Source organism: Oreochromis aureus, linkage group 17 (genome assembly GCF_013358895.1).
Source record: "Oreochromis aureus strain Israel breed Guangdong linkage group 17, ZZ_aureus, whole genome shotgun sequence".
Lineage (NCBI taxonomy): Eukaryota > Metazoa > Chordata > Actinopteri > Cichliformes > Cichlidae > Oreochromis > Oreochromis aureus.
Genome location: NC_052958.1, coordinates 29,488,041 through 29,505,764, shown reverse-complemented (window position 1 = coordinate 29,505,764; position 17,724 = coordinate 29,488,041). Strand labels below are relative to the sequence as shown.

General features: G+C 40.8%; 1 protein-coding gene across 1 annotated transcript in view; it reads left to right on the top strand.

Annotated features, from left to right (window-relative positions):
• The window catches only part of brinp3a.2 (bone morphogenetic protein/retinoic acid inducible neural-specific 3a, tandem duplicate 2), a 64,768-nt gene extending 48,365 nt beyond the window's left edge, over nucleotides 1-16,403 (top strand). The window contains exons 7-9 of the mRNA XM_031757762.2: nucleotides 2,130-2,352; nucleotides 8,359-8,701; nucleotides 15,181-16,403. Of these exons, the coding sequence (XP_031613622.1) occupies nucleotides 2,130-2,352; nucleotides 8,359-8,701; nucleotides 15,181-15,951 (1,337 nt within the window). The 3' untranslated portion in view covers nucleotides 15,952-16,403. The remainder of the gene's footprint in view (nucleotides 1-2,129; nucleotides 2,353-8,358; nucleotides 8,702-15,180) is intronic.
• Nucleotides 16,404-17,724: the final 1,321 nt, after the last annotated feature.

Sequence of the window (17,724 nt, the reverse complement as noted above, 5' to 3'; positions counted from 1 at the left end):
ACAGTACAGGATCTAGTTCAACCTTTAAGCCGGCGAGGCATGATTGCGCATGCCACTCAGGTGCCTCCGCCTCCCCTGCAGCGGCACCGCAGACCACGCCCCGCCACAACAGTCTTGACACAATTTTTTGAAAACAAGAGTGTAAATTAAAAGATACTTTCAAATACACAATGATTTGATCTACTACTGACCATCTTAGTACAATGAAATATAAATCAGATAAGACCAGCTGCTCCTGGAGGTACCAAGATCCAGGAGGAAGCTCAGAGGGGACAGGGCCTTTTCTATCATGGGTCCTAAATTATGGAATAATTTGCCCTTGCATGTTAGAGAGGCCCCTTCACTGTCCACTTTTAAATCGCATTTAACCCACTTTTATTCTTTGGCTTTTAACCTCAGTGAGACTTAGTTTCTCTTGTAATGAAATTAGTTATTTAATTAATTATTTTACTTTTTCTTTTATTCGGCTTTTATTTATATCTTGTGCACTTTTATATAGTTCCTATGTACAGCACTTTGTGTCAGCTGTGGTTGTTTTAAAGTGCTTTATAAATAAATGTGATGATGATGATGATATTTAGCAGTGTAGCAATGAACTTTGTAAAATGTGTTTTAATGTGACTGGTTTTTTCTTTCACTTTATCTCTTGATTTGTTTTTGTACAGCACAACCTAAAACTAATATGCACTATTAATTTAATCCAATTCATTTTTAGTCATCTAGCCCCAATTCACAACAACAGTCATCTCAAGGCACTTTCTATATTGTAAAAAAAGACCATACTATATTACTGAGAAAACCCCAACAATCAGACAAACCTCTGTGAACAAGCACTTGAGCAGCACAGTGGGAAGGAAAAACTCCCTTTTAACAGGAAGAAACCTCCTGCAGAACCAGGCTCAGGGAGGGGCAGCCATCTGCTGCATTCAGGTGGGGGGTGAGGACACAGAGAACAAGTGAGGGAGACAGGAGAAAATACAAACGATGGTACAGCGAAGACACAGTTTAATGACATGCATTAATTGTCAAGGAACCGAACCAGATCTGGACTTGTGAGACCATGACAGTAATGGTGTATAATCACGTGGGGATGGAAGAGACAGGGGTGTAGCCTCCCATTCTACTTTTAGAACCTCTAGTAAGCACAAGCAAGCCTGCGGTCTGAGAGCAAAATGCTCTGTTGGGATGATAATAATGCTAGACGGTCTTAAAGATTTGATGCGCCCTGATGTTTTCTGAAATAAAATCAAATATTAATTTGCATGTATAAAGTTTAATTTTATTATATTTTCCACATCCTCCTTTTATTTCAGTGTATTGCTTAAAAATGTATTGTGCAGTTTATTTAAGTTTTGATTTTGGGAGAAAAGTCTCATGAAGTCTCACGAATACGATACTCTTGTCGTTACAGGGTCACCAAAGGTAATATTGCAGGATTGTTTCAAAGATCTTTTTAGTGCATTTTGACTAGAATAACTTAATATATATGGATGGTTTTACTTTTCCCAACAGTGGTGCCTCCTAAATAAGTCATTGCACTACATGGAGTACAGTTAACACCTTTATTATGAACTGCTGTGAACACTGGTTAGGTCTTTGATTTTCTGATTTGGCCCATTTCTTTTGTCTGTACACTTGAGTAAAATCCTTTGACATCTTCGATATACTGAAATAACTTGTTTGTGTTTCATGTTGAAGTGGCAGCTTTTCTCTTTCAGCTAAACTCCACTCAGTCTTCAGTTGTTCTCTTCATTTTGTTGTCTTTGTCCTTCATAGTTGAGCTGCATGCCTTAAAAAAAGGAAGGGGCCTATCAAACAATCGTGTGGGTCTGTTAACATAACCAAAATATTGTGATCATGTGCTGTCCAACAGTGAATGATTGGTTGTGGATGAAATGAGGATTGAGGGATTTAAATTTTGTCTGTTAAGATAAGCCAGCTTCATAGTGGGCTGACTGCATAATTCAGTCATATTGACCTGAGCAAAACTGGTTATTATTTCAGTCATATTTTCATTTTCCAGTCCTATTGCCAAGATAAATGCTTAATATTACTACTTACTAACTAAGACTACAATAGTGGTGATGAGTTATGCCTTTTATCTCTTTCTCCTATGTCTGTTGTTGCAGATGAATTCAAGGCCTTCTATGCAAGGCTGCCCCAAAACTATTTCCTGAACGTGTCAACCATACAGCACTTGTGGTCCCTGGATAGCCTGTTCCAGTGGCGATATGAGCAGCTGGAGAACAGCATGCGGGTCCTCTCCAGACGTGCCGAGAGAGTCATCTTCAAACTCTTCAGTCTCAGTAAAAGATGTCACAGACAGCCCCAAGTGCGCATACCAAGAGAACGGTGAGCACAACCACAGTAACATGCATTCTCATGCTCACCATTATTATGTTCACATTAAATCTCAATAATTCTGCACAGCTTCAAAATGTTCTCATACCACATCTCTATGCACTGTGGCCTTTTACATTAAAGCGGTGTCTTTTAGTGCAGTATTCTTGTTTGAGGTTTTCCTCATAGATGTTGCACGTCACAAGTTTACTCTATAGACTAATCCAGACACATTGATTGAAGTAAACAAGTTGCCATTGTAGTTCTGGCATTTAGCCTGCATACCCTTGCAATTACTTTTTGAGTAGGGAGAGTTTATGGAATAGATTTTTCTGTGGAATCACTCTTGCACCTGCATTTACTAAGAATTTTTGTACATCTTGTTGCAGTCATTGAAATGTTCTTAAATCAGGTCAGGCATTTAAAACAGCTTTAATTTTTCATCCAAGGTTTTTACAGCTGCATTTCAACAGAAAGGAGTTCACATAGCATACATTGCTGTAACATTACACTCCAAACACTGTATCCCCCTGCAATGTTTTTCAAACCAGAGTTTCTTGACTTGTTTCATGTCTGAATGTTGAAAATCTTCATAAAAATTGAATAAAAATCCCTAATTTGTCTGAATACAAAGGCAGAATTATGAGGCATAAAGCCTTTGTTAATTAAAACTTAATTAATGAATTGATTAATTAGCAAGTTAAGCTAATTAAGTGACAACATTACACTTACACATCAGTGTTAAATTTGGTTTTAGGCAAATTAAGTAACAAATTTCAAGACTTATTAACACATTTATTATACATAAATGCTTGTGTAGCAATATTTCCTTAAAAATATAATCACTACATTTGTTCCAAAATGTTTTCTGATGTGTGACTTGTGTGGTTCAGTTTAACCTACTTGAATTATTGACTGATGTCCAAAAGGCACCTGCATTTTAAAACAATTACAGCCACATTGCCATAGGTGGACAGCTTTTATAACCTAACATCCGCCATCTCTGTAGGGATGGGCAAGTAAACGTATATTCCAGTATCCACTATTTGCTTTCAGAGTTGTCTTATTTTTTGTAGGGAAGCACTTTTTTATCTTTAATTACACAATATGTTGTTGTTTTAATTGTCCAGATTTAGTCACCTACCTCAGAAGAATTCTATATGTAAAGCATAATTGTTGAGCAGCAATACAAGATGGTGCTTAATTTGTTTTTGTTGTTGATTTGACTGTCACTAGCTAATATTTGCTGTGGAGATGCTGTTTTTATCTCCTTTATATGAGTTACTTTTTAGGTGAAGACTTGGAAGGACACACAGTATATATATGTACTTTAGCACAAATCCAAAAGTCTTTATTCCCTTTAGTCCAGTTTTTTATGAAGATTTTCCAACCTACAAAACCACATATTTAGTCATTTAACAGAATGTTATTCCAAGTAGTTTGTGGAAAAACTAAAAGTTTGTTTAAAAAAATGAATTCTTTAATTAGAAAATAACATATTGGCAAACCCTAACATCATGCACCTTAACCATTTGCTGCTGAGAGAAGAAGGTTTTTATTTCCATGGCTTGAATATGACAGTCACGGGGGACGAGGAACCAAGCGCAGGACACACAGAGGTGGAATATGATCCAAAGTCTAGTCTTTAGTTCTGACATGAACTGAAAGACAGAAGGACAGCTAGTGAAGGCAGGCAAAAGGTCTCTACGCAGAAAAGTAACAGCAAACACAATTTAATACAAAAGGAAAAATACACAAGAAAATATAGATCCACCCAGCGAACACCAGAAGGCTAGAGTACAAGTATAATGAGGCAGTAACAAGCCACTCAACGCTTCTCAAAAAATACAGAGGTGTGTGATTGGCTAATTGGAAACAGGTGTGAAAGATAGAACAGGGGAGACCAATTAGGGCAGGGCACATAGTCACAGAGGAGGGAAAACTAACACAGGCTGGAAGTTAAACTGATAACGGTGTAAACAGACCAGAAATCACAAAAAGAAACAGGAAGTTACTCAACAGAAACCCAAAATGAGAATAAAAAGGTCATTTGTCAGTAAAACATACAGATCTGCCCTTGTAAGTGTTTGAGCTTTTTCTTGGCGGAGACAAATCACACACTAGTCTTTTAAGATTGAAAGAAATCCACATTCGTAATGGGTACCTTTTACCTGCCAGAAGAGGCGATTGGAGAAGGTGACGAATCTGGCAATCACTGTCAGTCACACTACGCTCACCTCGATTCAACCGCCACAGTAATGCTGCAGAAATGGCGACATAAATCATCACATAAATCAACTTTTAGATTAATCTATTAGAGTTTCCTCTGTTTAATGTCCAGCCCATGTCTCTGTTGTTCTTTCTTTTCTGTTTCTCAGTGTACTCTCTTCTTAATCAATGTTATTCTCTTCACCACGTTGCCAAAACACACATTAATCACTGATCTATGCAGCTGATATTCCCACAAGCTTGCCAGGAAGCGTCATCGCCCTCGTCCAGGCACTGTTTATCTACGTTATTACTGGCACATCAACTGTGAAGCCTTCCCTTTCTTTTCTGTCTTCATAGAAATCTCCATACTTAGTAGAAAGAGATTTGGAAAGGGGTGTGCGTCAGTTGGCTTTGGAGAGAAACGGAAGCTCTTGAAAACCCCCCTTAGTCTCTCTTTAACATCCTGTTCATAGGACTTGCGATAGAAGGGAGATATGTGATTGATTTTGCTTCCTGCGGGCTAGTTTTCCACTGCACTGACAATTATGAGCAAATAAGCCAGTGGAAGCAGCAGTCGGCTCGGCTTTTGTTCAGCAGCTAATGATGAGACAGCACAGTACTCTTTGTGCTCAAACTTTAGCCATTATGCATAATGATGCACATTGCCATTCAAGTGATGCTTTTAGTACTTATGCTTTAATCAGGTTAGAAAATGCCTTTCTTATGCATAGATTTCTCCCATATAAAGGTGCTGATTTTTCCTTTTTTATGTACACTTTTGAATGTTTCTCTAGGGGAGTCCTCTCCTCTTTGACTTCCTATAGAGTGTAATTAAGATTTGACTTGAAAAGTGTTGAATAGCTTTTTAATGACCCTTTCAAGGCATTTGGTAGATTTGACAATTTTGTCTTTACAATCATAGTGTTTAATGGACATTCATTTGTACAGATAAAAAGATGGCCCAAGTGCAATTATTGCACTTCGTGACTCTGGTGACTTCTTTATGTTCTTCATATTGATTCCTGTTGATGGCTTGGTCTGTTACTGGCTGACCAATAATATACAGTACCTCTGGCAGAAGATAAATATGATGAAATGTTCTGAAAAAAGCAGCACAGTGCTCCTCTGAGGAGCCTGTATTGCAAATCCAACAATAAAACATTAGCAGCAGAAATAGTATTTCTAGTGCAGTGTTATTATTGTAAAATACCACAGTGATAATAATGATTTGATTCACTCTTAGGGTGCCTGCAGAAGCCAGAGTTTTGTTTTGTTTTTTTTATAAATAAGTTTTATGCTACTATTACAATTTGCCATTTTTTGTTCTTATGTTTGTTCCCTAAAGACTCCAATATATAATCTCCTCCTGCTTTTGCTTTCAGTGCTTTTTAAAAAATATCATTGTACACATCCCAATGTACAGGGATGATCGGTGACATCAGCTAAATTCGCAAAATCCCATGTGTACATCTTGTACAAATACCTACACGGTTTTCTGATTTCTTGCTTGCAGAAAGTTCTGACCTCAGCTCCATCCAACACCTTTGAGATAAATTGGAACAGAGCCAGTCCTTATCGTCTAAAATATTATTGAATCTCACTAATGCTCTTATGACTGAAAGGTAGCAAATCCCTGCACTCATGTTCCAAAATCTTCCTTCCTTCCCAGAAGACTAGAAATCTGTTATAACAGCAGATTAATGGGAATGGAATCAGAATAATAAGTTCAATTATTACATTTGTATATACTGTGCAACTCATCATATGTTGTACAGTATTTTACTTGAAGCTTGACTATAATATTTTATGTGCATTATCTATAGAATTAAATGAATTACACAGCTCCGTATTTGCTTGATTGTATTATCAAAGCTCAGTGTTGCTGGCTGAGCACAAAACTCTGTGATTTACAGCAGCGGTTTGGAGGAAGAGTTGTGGGGAGCACGAAGCCTGTACATAATCACACTGGGGAACTAACAGTACAACCGCAGTCTTCTATTGGTGACTGCTGTGCTGTGCTGAAGCTGTCAGAGGTGAAATGCCTAACCCACAGGTAGCGGTTGATGGAAAGGAAGAGTCCTTTCGGTTCATTTCCCATGATCGCATTTTCCATTAGAGGGTTTTGATATTCAAATCAGTGATTTTCCGAGCTCCGGCTTGCTTGCCACTGTCAAGCACACAATAACAGCAGAGTACAGAGGAAAATGCCCTAAATGTAATCCAGCAAACATTTTCAGATTAGCATAAAGTTTACTTCAATGCATCCTCATCAAAGAACCCTTTTTTTCTACAAGTGAAGCCAGCGGTATAGAGTGAGCAACTGCATTCATGAAGCAAAGAGGATAAAAGCCATAAAGTCCTACAGAAGGGAATCAAACTCAAGTCCACATGGGGGAATTATATGTATGTCTGAGATTAAACTCCCCCTACAACTGCTGTGCACTTCCAATATTTATGTCACTGACTCATCAAAGACAGTTTCTCTCGCTCTTTATTCAGGTTCTCATGCTTTACTTTCCAGAACTTTTCGTGCCCGTATTCTTCGCATGCATAACCTACATCATAAAATATTAAAGTGTAGTAAAGCAAACTAATACGAGAGACTCAAGTACTTCTATAAGTACATTTGTTTAAGTGTCAACATGTCTACATATCTACACATTACCAAAAAAAAATATAAAAATATAATTATTTTGTGTGCTTTATACTGAAAAACATAGAACAACTATTTTTTTTCAGTATAAAGCACACAAATATCAAACTATTGGGACATGGAGATTTTATAAGTAGCCTCCATATTTATTTTTATTCAGTCAACACAGGTAAAGTTTCACGCTTTTGCTGGCTACTGACCAAATGGCATTATGTAAGAATGCTCAGAATGAAAATCTCTCTCTGGAGCAATGTTGGGTTGTAAACTCAAGGGCATGTGATTGTTCCCATATTGGTGAATTTTATGCTTTTAAGAGCTTTTATCTACATGCCAAAAAAGTTAAAAGAGTTAATGGTTGTTATACGCCTACTGTAAGTGTTAACCCATTGTTGGATCCAGTAGTGTTTGGTCTAACAGTTCTGGATTCTGTACCCTTCAGTACAAAATACCAGTTCTTAGTGCTGTTTGCTCAGGAATGAATTTGTTTTCATATTTGTCTTTTAATGTGTCATATTTGTGTTACGAAAATTCTTTGTCATCCTCAGACTGTCAAACAGGCAGGACATTTTTTATTGACCTTAAGAAACCCTTATGAATTGTTCTGGAACAAGTTTTAGGTTACCATCCCATTGGGGGAAAAAATGAAAAGGACTGACAAAGAACCGACAGTCCTTTGGTGACACTGGGACGACTGTGTTGTACTCATTTTAGTCAAACAGTAGTTGGTTCCACTTGATCTAGGTTAGAACAAAGTTAAATCAAAATATTCCACAACTTTCAGCCATCTCTTGTGAACTTTTCTTTTGGCTGATGGAGTTTGATCATTTGTCACTATCACATAACCTAATTAATGAAAAGCAGTAAATACAAAGTCGGTGACAACAAACAGTGTCGAAAAGCTCTTGAAATAAAGATTTTGTAAAAAAATAAACTTTTTGCACAAGTCTTTTGACATGTGAATGACCTAAATGATCACTAAAATGATGTCAGGCCTTTCTTTCTTTTATTTTTTAACAAGCAAGCTGTCTGCACACCCAGACAAGTGTCCTGGGCCTAATAAAACACTTCCCTATTAAAATGGCTCATCCTTAAAGCTAGTTCAATAACCAGTCCCTCTTTGCCTTTATCTCTTTGTCTTCTTTTTTTCCCACCAGGCCTCAGTCCTACTGGCTGAGTCATTTCCAGTCACTCCTATATTGCTCGGAGAACAACCAGCTTGGTGCATTCTCAGAGGACCTCCACAGCTGCAGCTGCCGATATGAACACAGCTCCTGTCAGCTGCCTCCACCCTGCTCTGTTGGGGAAGGCTTGGCCTGTGCAGCCTGTGCACCAGACAACCAAACCCGCTGTGGGAGCTGCAACCCAGGCTTTGCCCTGACACAAGGGGCCTGCAGGCCTATGGTGGCAGACTCTACAGAGAACTATCTGGGGTTCGAGACAGACCTTCAGGATTTGGAGCTGGGCTACCTCCTGCAGAGAGCTGACCGCAGGCTTGAGGTAGTTTTCTTTTGGCCTTTCTGTAATCATGTCAGGCTCAATGAGAGCTGAGCTGTCTTTTCCCAGCAGTAGCCTTGGAAAGACGCATGGAAAAAGTCTTGCCCTCTTGGCGACTGAAACCTTTCGTTTCCCCAGTTTTTCTTTTATACCATTTATTGTCCTACCACACAGAAATTTTGTGGTTTCTTTTTATTTTAAGATAAGATAAGATAAGAACAACTTTATTTATCCCGAGGGAAATTCTTTTGTCAAGTACATGCTCAAAGCAGCAGGAGAGACAGAGAAAAAGATGAAATAGATATAAGATATACAATATATACAATAAGAATAGTGTACAGTAATATACAGTAGGATAGAGTTATCCGACACTATGTCTTGCACTAACAAAGTAATATATATAACTATATCCTGGTGAATAAATAACTTAACTATCAGTGCAGGCGGTTCTAGAAAGTGACAAAGTATTGTGCAATAGAATAAAGGGAGTAGCAGCATATGATGGGGGGATGAAAACAAATATTCAATAAGTACTCTTGGGTAATATTGCATGGTCTGGGAGGGAACAGAATAACATAGGTAATAGTCTCAGGAGAATCACCTACAGAGTGAGGAAGAGTTATACAGTCTTATTGCCACCGGTACAAAGGATTTCCTGTGGCGGTCAGTTCTGCATTTCGGGGCAATGAGTCTTTTGCTGCGTTTGCTCTGATGGTCCATCATGGGGGCGTGCATGGGGTGGGAGGGGTTGTCCATGATAGAAAGAAGCTTTTTTAGCATTCTCCTCTCAGACACCTCCTCCAGGTTCTCAAGTCTGACACCCAGGACAGAACCGGCCTTTCTAATCAGTTTGTTCAGCCTGTTGGCATCAGCTGTCTTCACCCCACTTCCCCAGCACACAGCTGCAAAGAACACGACGCTCTCCAACACCAAGTGATAGAACATGGTCAGCATTTTCCTACCAACACTGAAGGACCTGAGCCACCTCAGTAGGAAAAGCCGACTCTGCCCTTTTTTGAAGATAGCATTGGTGTTCTTGGTCCAGTCCAGTTTACAGTCCAAGTGTACCCCCAGGTACCGGTAGTCCTCAACGATCTCCACATCAGCCCCACTGATGGTGACAGGGGTAGGAGGAGGAGCCTGCTTCCTAAAGTCCATAATCAGTTCCTTTGTTTTTGTGATGTTAAGTTGTAGGTGGTTTAGCTCACACCACTCGACAAAGCTGTCCACCACACTCCTGTACTCCTCCTCCTGTCCATCCCTGATACAGCCCACGATGGCAGAGTCATCAGAGAATTTCTGCAGATGACATGACTGAGACTTGTACCTGAAGTCAGATGTGTAGAGAGTGAAGAGGAAGGGTGATAGGACCGTCCCCTGCGGCGCCCCTGTGCTGCTCAGGATGTTATCTGAGCGGCAGCTCTTCAGTCGGACATGCTGTGGTCGACTTGTTAAATAGTCCGTAATCCAACCTACCAGTGAGGCGTCCACCTGCATTTCCGTGAGCTTATTCCCCAGCAGTGATGGTCTGATCGTGTTAAAAGCACTAGAGAAGTCAAATAACATGACCCTCACAGTGCTCCCAACAATGTCCAGATGAAAATAAGCCTGGTCCAGCAGGTAGATGAGGGCATCCTCCACGCCGATACGAGGTTGATAAGCAAACTGCAGGGGGTCCAGCCAGGGCTCCACCAGCAGGCGCAGATGTTTCAGGATGAGTCTCTCCAGCGTCTTCATGACATGTGAGGTCAGAGCCACTGGCCTGTAGTCACTGGGGGTCGACGGGTTGATCTTTTTAGGGACAGGAACCAGGCAGGATTGCTTCCAGAGTGATGGGACTCTCTGCATTTCCAGGCTCATGTTGAAGATCCGTTGTAGAACTCCAGACAGCTGGGAAGCACAGCACCTGAGGGCCCTGGGACTGACACCATCAGGGCCAGCAGCTTTGCCGGAGTGGAGTCTGCCCAATTCTTTTTTGATGTCATCTGCTGAGAGGGACAGAGTGAGACAGTCTGAGGGGGCAGGAGAGGGGGGAGGCGAAAGGAGAAGATGGGAAGAGCTGGGTGTGGAGACAGGAGACGCAGGGCAGTCGAACCTATTGAAGTGTAGATTTAGGTTGTTAGCACTTTCGACGTCCCCATCCATCCCAACACCTCTCTTTTGTCTCAGGCCAGTGATAGCCCGCATTTACTTACTTTTGCTAGAAATGGGAATGAAAAAGTGACCTGGAGGAGTGACTCTAGAACAGGGGTCTCAAACTTAAATGAGCTGTGGGCCACTACTGGCACTGTCATCTCATGTGAGGGCCGCTTTAGTGTTCAAGCAGTACAAAGAGACAAACAAGAAAACACCCACAAATCTTTCTGAAAATGTAGTGTTTTGTTTGTTTTTTAATTTCAGATAAAGACAACACTGCAAAAGTGAAAACAATTTTTTCTTCTCACCCTTAACTGAAGCCTTTCATTGAAATACCAAATAAACAAGTTGGTGCTCTCTTTCTGGCCAGACACATGGCAGCACTTCTGCTATAATTTTGTTCGTATTTAACAAAATAAAAATGCAGACATAAGTGTACACATTAGTTTTTCACTGCTAGTGAAAATTGTTTTCTTTACAAATAACTCTCTCACTGAACTAACACAGCCAATCCCCCAACATGTTTGTACTCTCTGCTCATATTGCCTTCATATTAATGTTATGTTAAACCTTAATTTAACATTGCATTCAACAACAAACAAATCCTCCATCCCTGACAAAAAAGTAACTTCAAGGGCCAAATTACATTATATTTCTTGATGTCAATATAGGAGCTGAGTGGGCTCCAGATGGCCCCCGGACTGCACGTTTGAGACCCCTGCTCTAGAAACTACAGTGTGATGGCTCTCATGGCCTCCCTTTGTGAATTAAATTGATGTTGTCAAAAAGGATTGCAGATTGACTCTATCCAAAGGCCATGGTATAGTTTTTAACCCATCATTTATGCCCTAATCTGGTTCATTCAGCTCTATTAAATAACAGTGTAGTGATTTTGGCATGTGGATGCGTTAGAAAAACGAACAACATTTTCCAAGATGGTTTCCATAGTGCCAAAAAATCCACCTCCATTGTCCCGATACCCAAAAACTCCAACCCATCTAGCCTCAATGACTACCGCCCAGTAGCACTCACCCCCATCATCACTAAGTGCTTAGAGCAGCTGGTCTTAGCACACTTCAAATCCTGTCTCCCCCCCCACCCTGGACCCCCACCAATTCGCATACCGCCAGAACAGGAGCACAGAGGATGCAATCTCCATCGCACTGCACCCTGTCCTCTCACACCTGGACAACAACAACACCTACACCAGAATGCTGTTTATAGACTTCAGTTCAGCGTTCAATACAATCCTCCCCTCACAACTCATCAGGAAACTGACAGACCTGGGCATCAGTTCCCTCATCTGAGAATGGTTACTGGACTTCCTGACCAACCGCCCCCAACATGTCCGGCTGGATAACCGCTGCTCATCTACAATCACAATGAACACCGGTGTACCACAAGGCTGTGTGATGAGCCCTTTCCTCTACTCCCTCTTCACCCACGACTGCAGACCTGCTGATGGTTCTAACACCATCATTAAGTTTGCAGATGACACCACGGTGATTGGCCTCATCAGCGACAACGATGAGACCGCCTACAGGGAGGAGGTGGATCGTCTGGCTGAGTGGTGTGACACAAACAACCTGCTGCTTAACGCTGAGAAGACTAAGGAGCTCATCGTGGACTACAGGAGGAATGCTGACCCACATCCACCCATCTACATTAAGGGGACAGCTGTGGAGCGTGTGAACAGCTTCAAGTTCCTGGGAGTCCACATCTCCGAGGATCTCACCTGGACGACCAACTGCTCCAAGCTGGTCAAGAAGGCTCACCAGCGCCTCTTCTTCTTAAGGACTCTGAGGAAGAACCACCTGTCCTCAGACATCCTGGTGAACTTCTACCGCTGCACCATCGAAAGCATCCTGACCAACTGTATAACAGTCTGGTACGGGAACTGCTCTGCCTCGGACCGGAAGGCGTTGCAGAGGGTCGTGAAAACTGCCCAGCGCATCACCGGAGCACCACTTCCTGCCATAAAGGACATCTACAGGAAGCGGTGTCTGAAAAGGGCTGGGAAAATCATCAGAGACCCCAGTCACCCATCACATGGACTCTTCACCCTCCTGCCCTCTGGGAGGCGCTACAGGAGCCTCCGGACTAAGACCACCAGGTACAGGAACAGCTTCTTCCCCACAGCTGTCAGACTCCTGAACTCTGCCTCCTGACATCTGACCCACGTTAAACTCATGGACTGAACATACACACACCCACAACCACCTACACACACACACACAATGGACAACTGTACCCTCAAACACACAATAATAACATGGACTGAACCACCACTCACAACCACTAGCACTTTATATAGCCTCTGTAGAAATTATCCACATATCTCACTTATCTTAACTGCACTACTGTATAGTTCTGTGTAAATAATTATTCTGTACATACAATAATTTTTAATCCTACAACTGTTTATAACTTGCATAGTTCACATTTCTGTATAACTGTATATCTCATATTTCTGTATAGTTTTTTATTTCATATTCTGTATAGTTTTTTTCATATTTATAGCCTGTACATAGCTTGTACTCACTACAGCCTGTACATACTTATAGTTATAGCATATTCATAACATACTTCATACCGTGTAGATTATAACATACCATAATAGACCCATTTCTGTAATATACTTACATATTTATATTATTGCTAATATATATTGTAATATATCTATATCATGGCTAAAGCACTTTCTGGATGGATGCAAACTGCATTTCGTTGCCCTGTACCTGTGACATGTGCAATGACAATAAAGTTGAATTCTATTCTATTCTATTCTATTCTATTCTATTCTATTCTATTCTATTCTATATATATAAATCCTATAAAGTTTGTATCTGTCTTGTGTGAAACTTGTATGAAAAGGATACAAGAGTGAAAACAGATATAAGATCCCTTGAAAAATTATATAAATGAAACTTGTATGCATTGGATACTTACTAAAACAATATATGAAAGTAATGAGAAAGTGGCCACTTTCATGAGTAAATCATATAATGCTGGGCATACACTGTGCGATTTTTTTCAGTCGCGTTATTCAGCTTCTGCTCAAACTGTACGATTGACTCGCAGGGGTTATAAGTTCGCAGGTCACGATCCAGGGTCTCACACTATACGGCCCGATGCTCTGATGCGACCTGAGTGCTCACACTGTGCGTCCATAAAATGAAGGTTATAACAGAAAATCTGTCGCTCGCTCTCCCTCTCTGTCTTTCACTCACACTGACACGCACACCACCACCATCAACTTTGCTAAATTGCTAATGAAAAACATTGATCAGGCAGCTGTGATTGAGCAGCAATGTAAATCCAACTATTTTCACGGTTGTTGTGGTCGTGATAATTTTGTGATGCCACATCGAAAAGGCTCGGATGAGCTTTCCAAAGTTCTACAAGTGCCTCCATCGCTTGTGTCCAGATCACACGCTGCACTGCTGTGCTACTCCGTCTTTTTCACCGACGTTTATGTGTTTGCGCGTGCGCAGTGTGAGCGGCTGCGGTGACATCCTCACGACGGTCGGGAGGATTTCAAACAGGTTTGAAATCCTCCCGACCAAGCGATTGATGAACGGGAGCTGGTCGTGAGGTGTTAATCGCTTCTCGTAACCCCATGTATACTACACGATGCACGACGCACGACGAAGGCCAAACTCGGGCCGATCACCAAAACGGTCGCACGACTCAAAAATCGGCTCAAAATGGACCAAAAATCGCACAGTGTAAGCCCAGCATAAGCCCAGCATAAGCCTTATATGATTCACTATATGAAGTAGGCCACATCTTATGCAAGTCTTTTATAAGTTTTTACTATTTCTTTTCCATATGGGCAGGCTCTTTTGCCTTGTAATGTGCCTTTTACAAAGTTGCCTAAAAAGGCAGCTCAGAGTTCTTAGACTACCCCACGCCTTATTTGGCCATCACTTAAAAAGTCATGCAAATAAAAAACCTTTTCTGTAACATAACTTGATTCAGCCCGGTTTGTGACCGATCCCATCTAGCATCTATTTACATCTTCAGAGGCCTTAAGGTTACTCAGGTCGGTTCAAGTCCAAAGACATGAAATCACATAATCTGTAAAAAAGGTAAACATAGACTGATTAGAATAGCATAAATTCTGCCTGTGAAAGGATAGCCTTTAGAACTCATGTTGTTCTCCAGTAAATCTAGAATTTCTACAGTAGACATGGAGGTGAAGTGAAAGCCTTGCATCCACAGATTACCAGAACAGAATGTATGAGTAACATTAGTAGAACCATCAAAAATCAGTTTTGATCTAATTTTTATTTTTAGCACTGCATCTTATGTTACTGAAAGTATGTATTTACTTTGTCTGATAGGTCCATGCAATCTTCATCAGCAATGACATGCGACTCAACAGCTGGTTTGATCCATCATGGAGGAAGAGGATGCTGCTGACGCTTAAGAGCAACAAGTATAAAACCAACATGGTCCACATGCTGCTGGGAATATCCCTTCAGATCTGCCTTACAAAGAATAGCACCCTGGAGCCTGCCCTTACACTCTATATCAATCCTTTTGGTGGGAGCCACTCAGAGAGCTGGTACATCCCTGTCAATGAGAACAATTTTCCAGACTGGCAGGCCACCAAACTGGACCTGCCCTTTGACTGCTACAACTGGACTCTGACATTGGGCAACAAGTGGAAGACATTCTTTGAAACCATCCACATCTACCTTCGTAGCAGGATAAAGACTCAGGATGGACTGAATGACAGTATTTATTATGAGCCTTCAGAAATATCAGATCGCGCTCCGAACCTGGGCTACATGAAGATAAACAGTATCCAGGTCTTTGGCTACAGCATGCATTTTGACCCGGAGGCAATCCGTGACTTGATTCTGCAGCTGGACTACCCATACACTCAAGGGTCCCAGGACACAGCTATGCTCCAGCTGTTGGAAATACGAGACAGGGTCAACCGGCTGTCCCCTCCCGGTCAACCGAGATTGGATCTGTTTGCCTGCCTTCTCCGGCACAGACTCAAACTGACTGCCAGCGAGGTGGTTCGCATCCATGCTTCCTTACAGGCCTTCAGCTCACGTCTGCCCAATTCAGTGGATTACGAGACCACCAAGCTGTGCAGTTAACAGCTGCTTGAAAGGAAATACAGTCTGTAAATGGCTAGAAGGAGAACTCATGGACATAGGATTTGTGCCCATTGTGATACAGATGCTTATATTTGTGCTCATTGTCTATGGATTACCAGACTCTACAATTAATCAGGAGTTGATTGGCTGTGGACAGCTGAAGAATGTACTGTACTGCTTGTTCTGGTTTTTGTTTTGTGGCAACTACCTTCAGTGCTATAGTATAAAGAATGGGAAGGATCAGTAAGGAAATACACAACTCTCCAGAACAAACTCTTTACAAAAGATGTCTACAGTAGAAATTCAGATATCGCTTCATAAAGTTGAACCATCCTGTTTCGAAATGACTCTGCTCATTTATACTGTAAGTACCGATAACAAATGAACGGACATTTTATGGTAAAAATGGTACAGTCTGTTTGTTTGTAATTTTTATATGTTCCTTTGCTTTAGTGACAGTGCACTTTCCATGAAAACCAGAATACAGTGGTGTCAGTCAAGATTTTGTAGATAAATTGATATTAAAACATCACGTTATAACACATTCCAGCTGTCAGACGAATTTTTTGGATACCTTTCGTGTTAAGGAATTGCGTCACAGACCTTTTGTAAGCATGGTTTTTCATTTTCGGGGGGGTGATCAGGATGACAGTCAAGAGTACAGAGTACCATGTATTTAGGGATGTGTACTACCAGTTTGACCAGGCAATTGTTAGTCTGCACCAAAAACATTAGTCAGATAAATTAATTGTTAATACTTTAATAATGCAAGACACCAGTTAAATGTTGATTTCTATGATATTACAGACAACAGTCCCCATCCATTTAGGCAAGTTGTAAGTAAGCGGGTTAAAAAGTACAGCTAATGACAGGCACACTAACCAGCGCAACTCTGCAGTACTTGGATTACAAAATTAAGTGTTGTTTAGGCTGTTACTTGATATTAAGGAGAATGGAAGAATACTTTACACCAGGTGCGGTCTAAAGTTCAAATCTCACACTGAGCTTCATAACAGACTTTCTATGTCAGCTTTTCAGATAAGGAAACACAGCATGTCTGTGCCATATCTACAAGCAGGTGGGCTGTCCTTGTGGTCCACTGTACAGTCAAACCATTCAGCAGTCTCAGTAGACTTACCTTTGTTCAGGCTGTTTCTCAGGTGAGTGAGACCTCATTAAATAGAGCGGTTAACCCCAAGAACTCGATTACAGTGCATAACGACATCCTACACAAGATGTTAATTTGTAAGGACAGAAGGTGGTGCTAGCACTGGATATGTCAGTAACACTCAACAAATTAATTTGACATTGTGTGCAATGTTATGCATGGTGCAATGTGCCACACATGTGATTTGTTTATATTAGAATGTTATTAACCGTTTCAAGGGGCTCTTAAATATACTTGTAAAAATTTTCCATTTGTCTCAGATATTCTTTCCTCTTTAAAAATAATTCATGCAGGGCGTGCTGTGGGGATAACATTATGTGATTTAAGGGCCCCCTTAGCACCCACAGCTGTGTACTTGCTATAGCCTGTAAAAAATAATTTTATATTTTTTTCACCTTTAAGGTGACCTATAATCTGTAAAATTCTATTGAAAAACAGATTAAAACCTTGAGAGTCTATCAACATGGAACATTTTGGATTTGGTCAGTGTTCTTTATAAAAACATCTCAGATATCTCAAATTGGGGTCATCTTGGTACAGTCCTCTTCAGGTCATCTCATAGATTTTAAGTTGGATTCAGGTCTGTGCAATTGCCAAGTTATTCC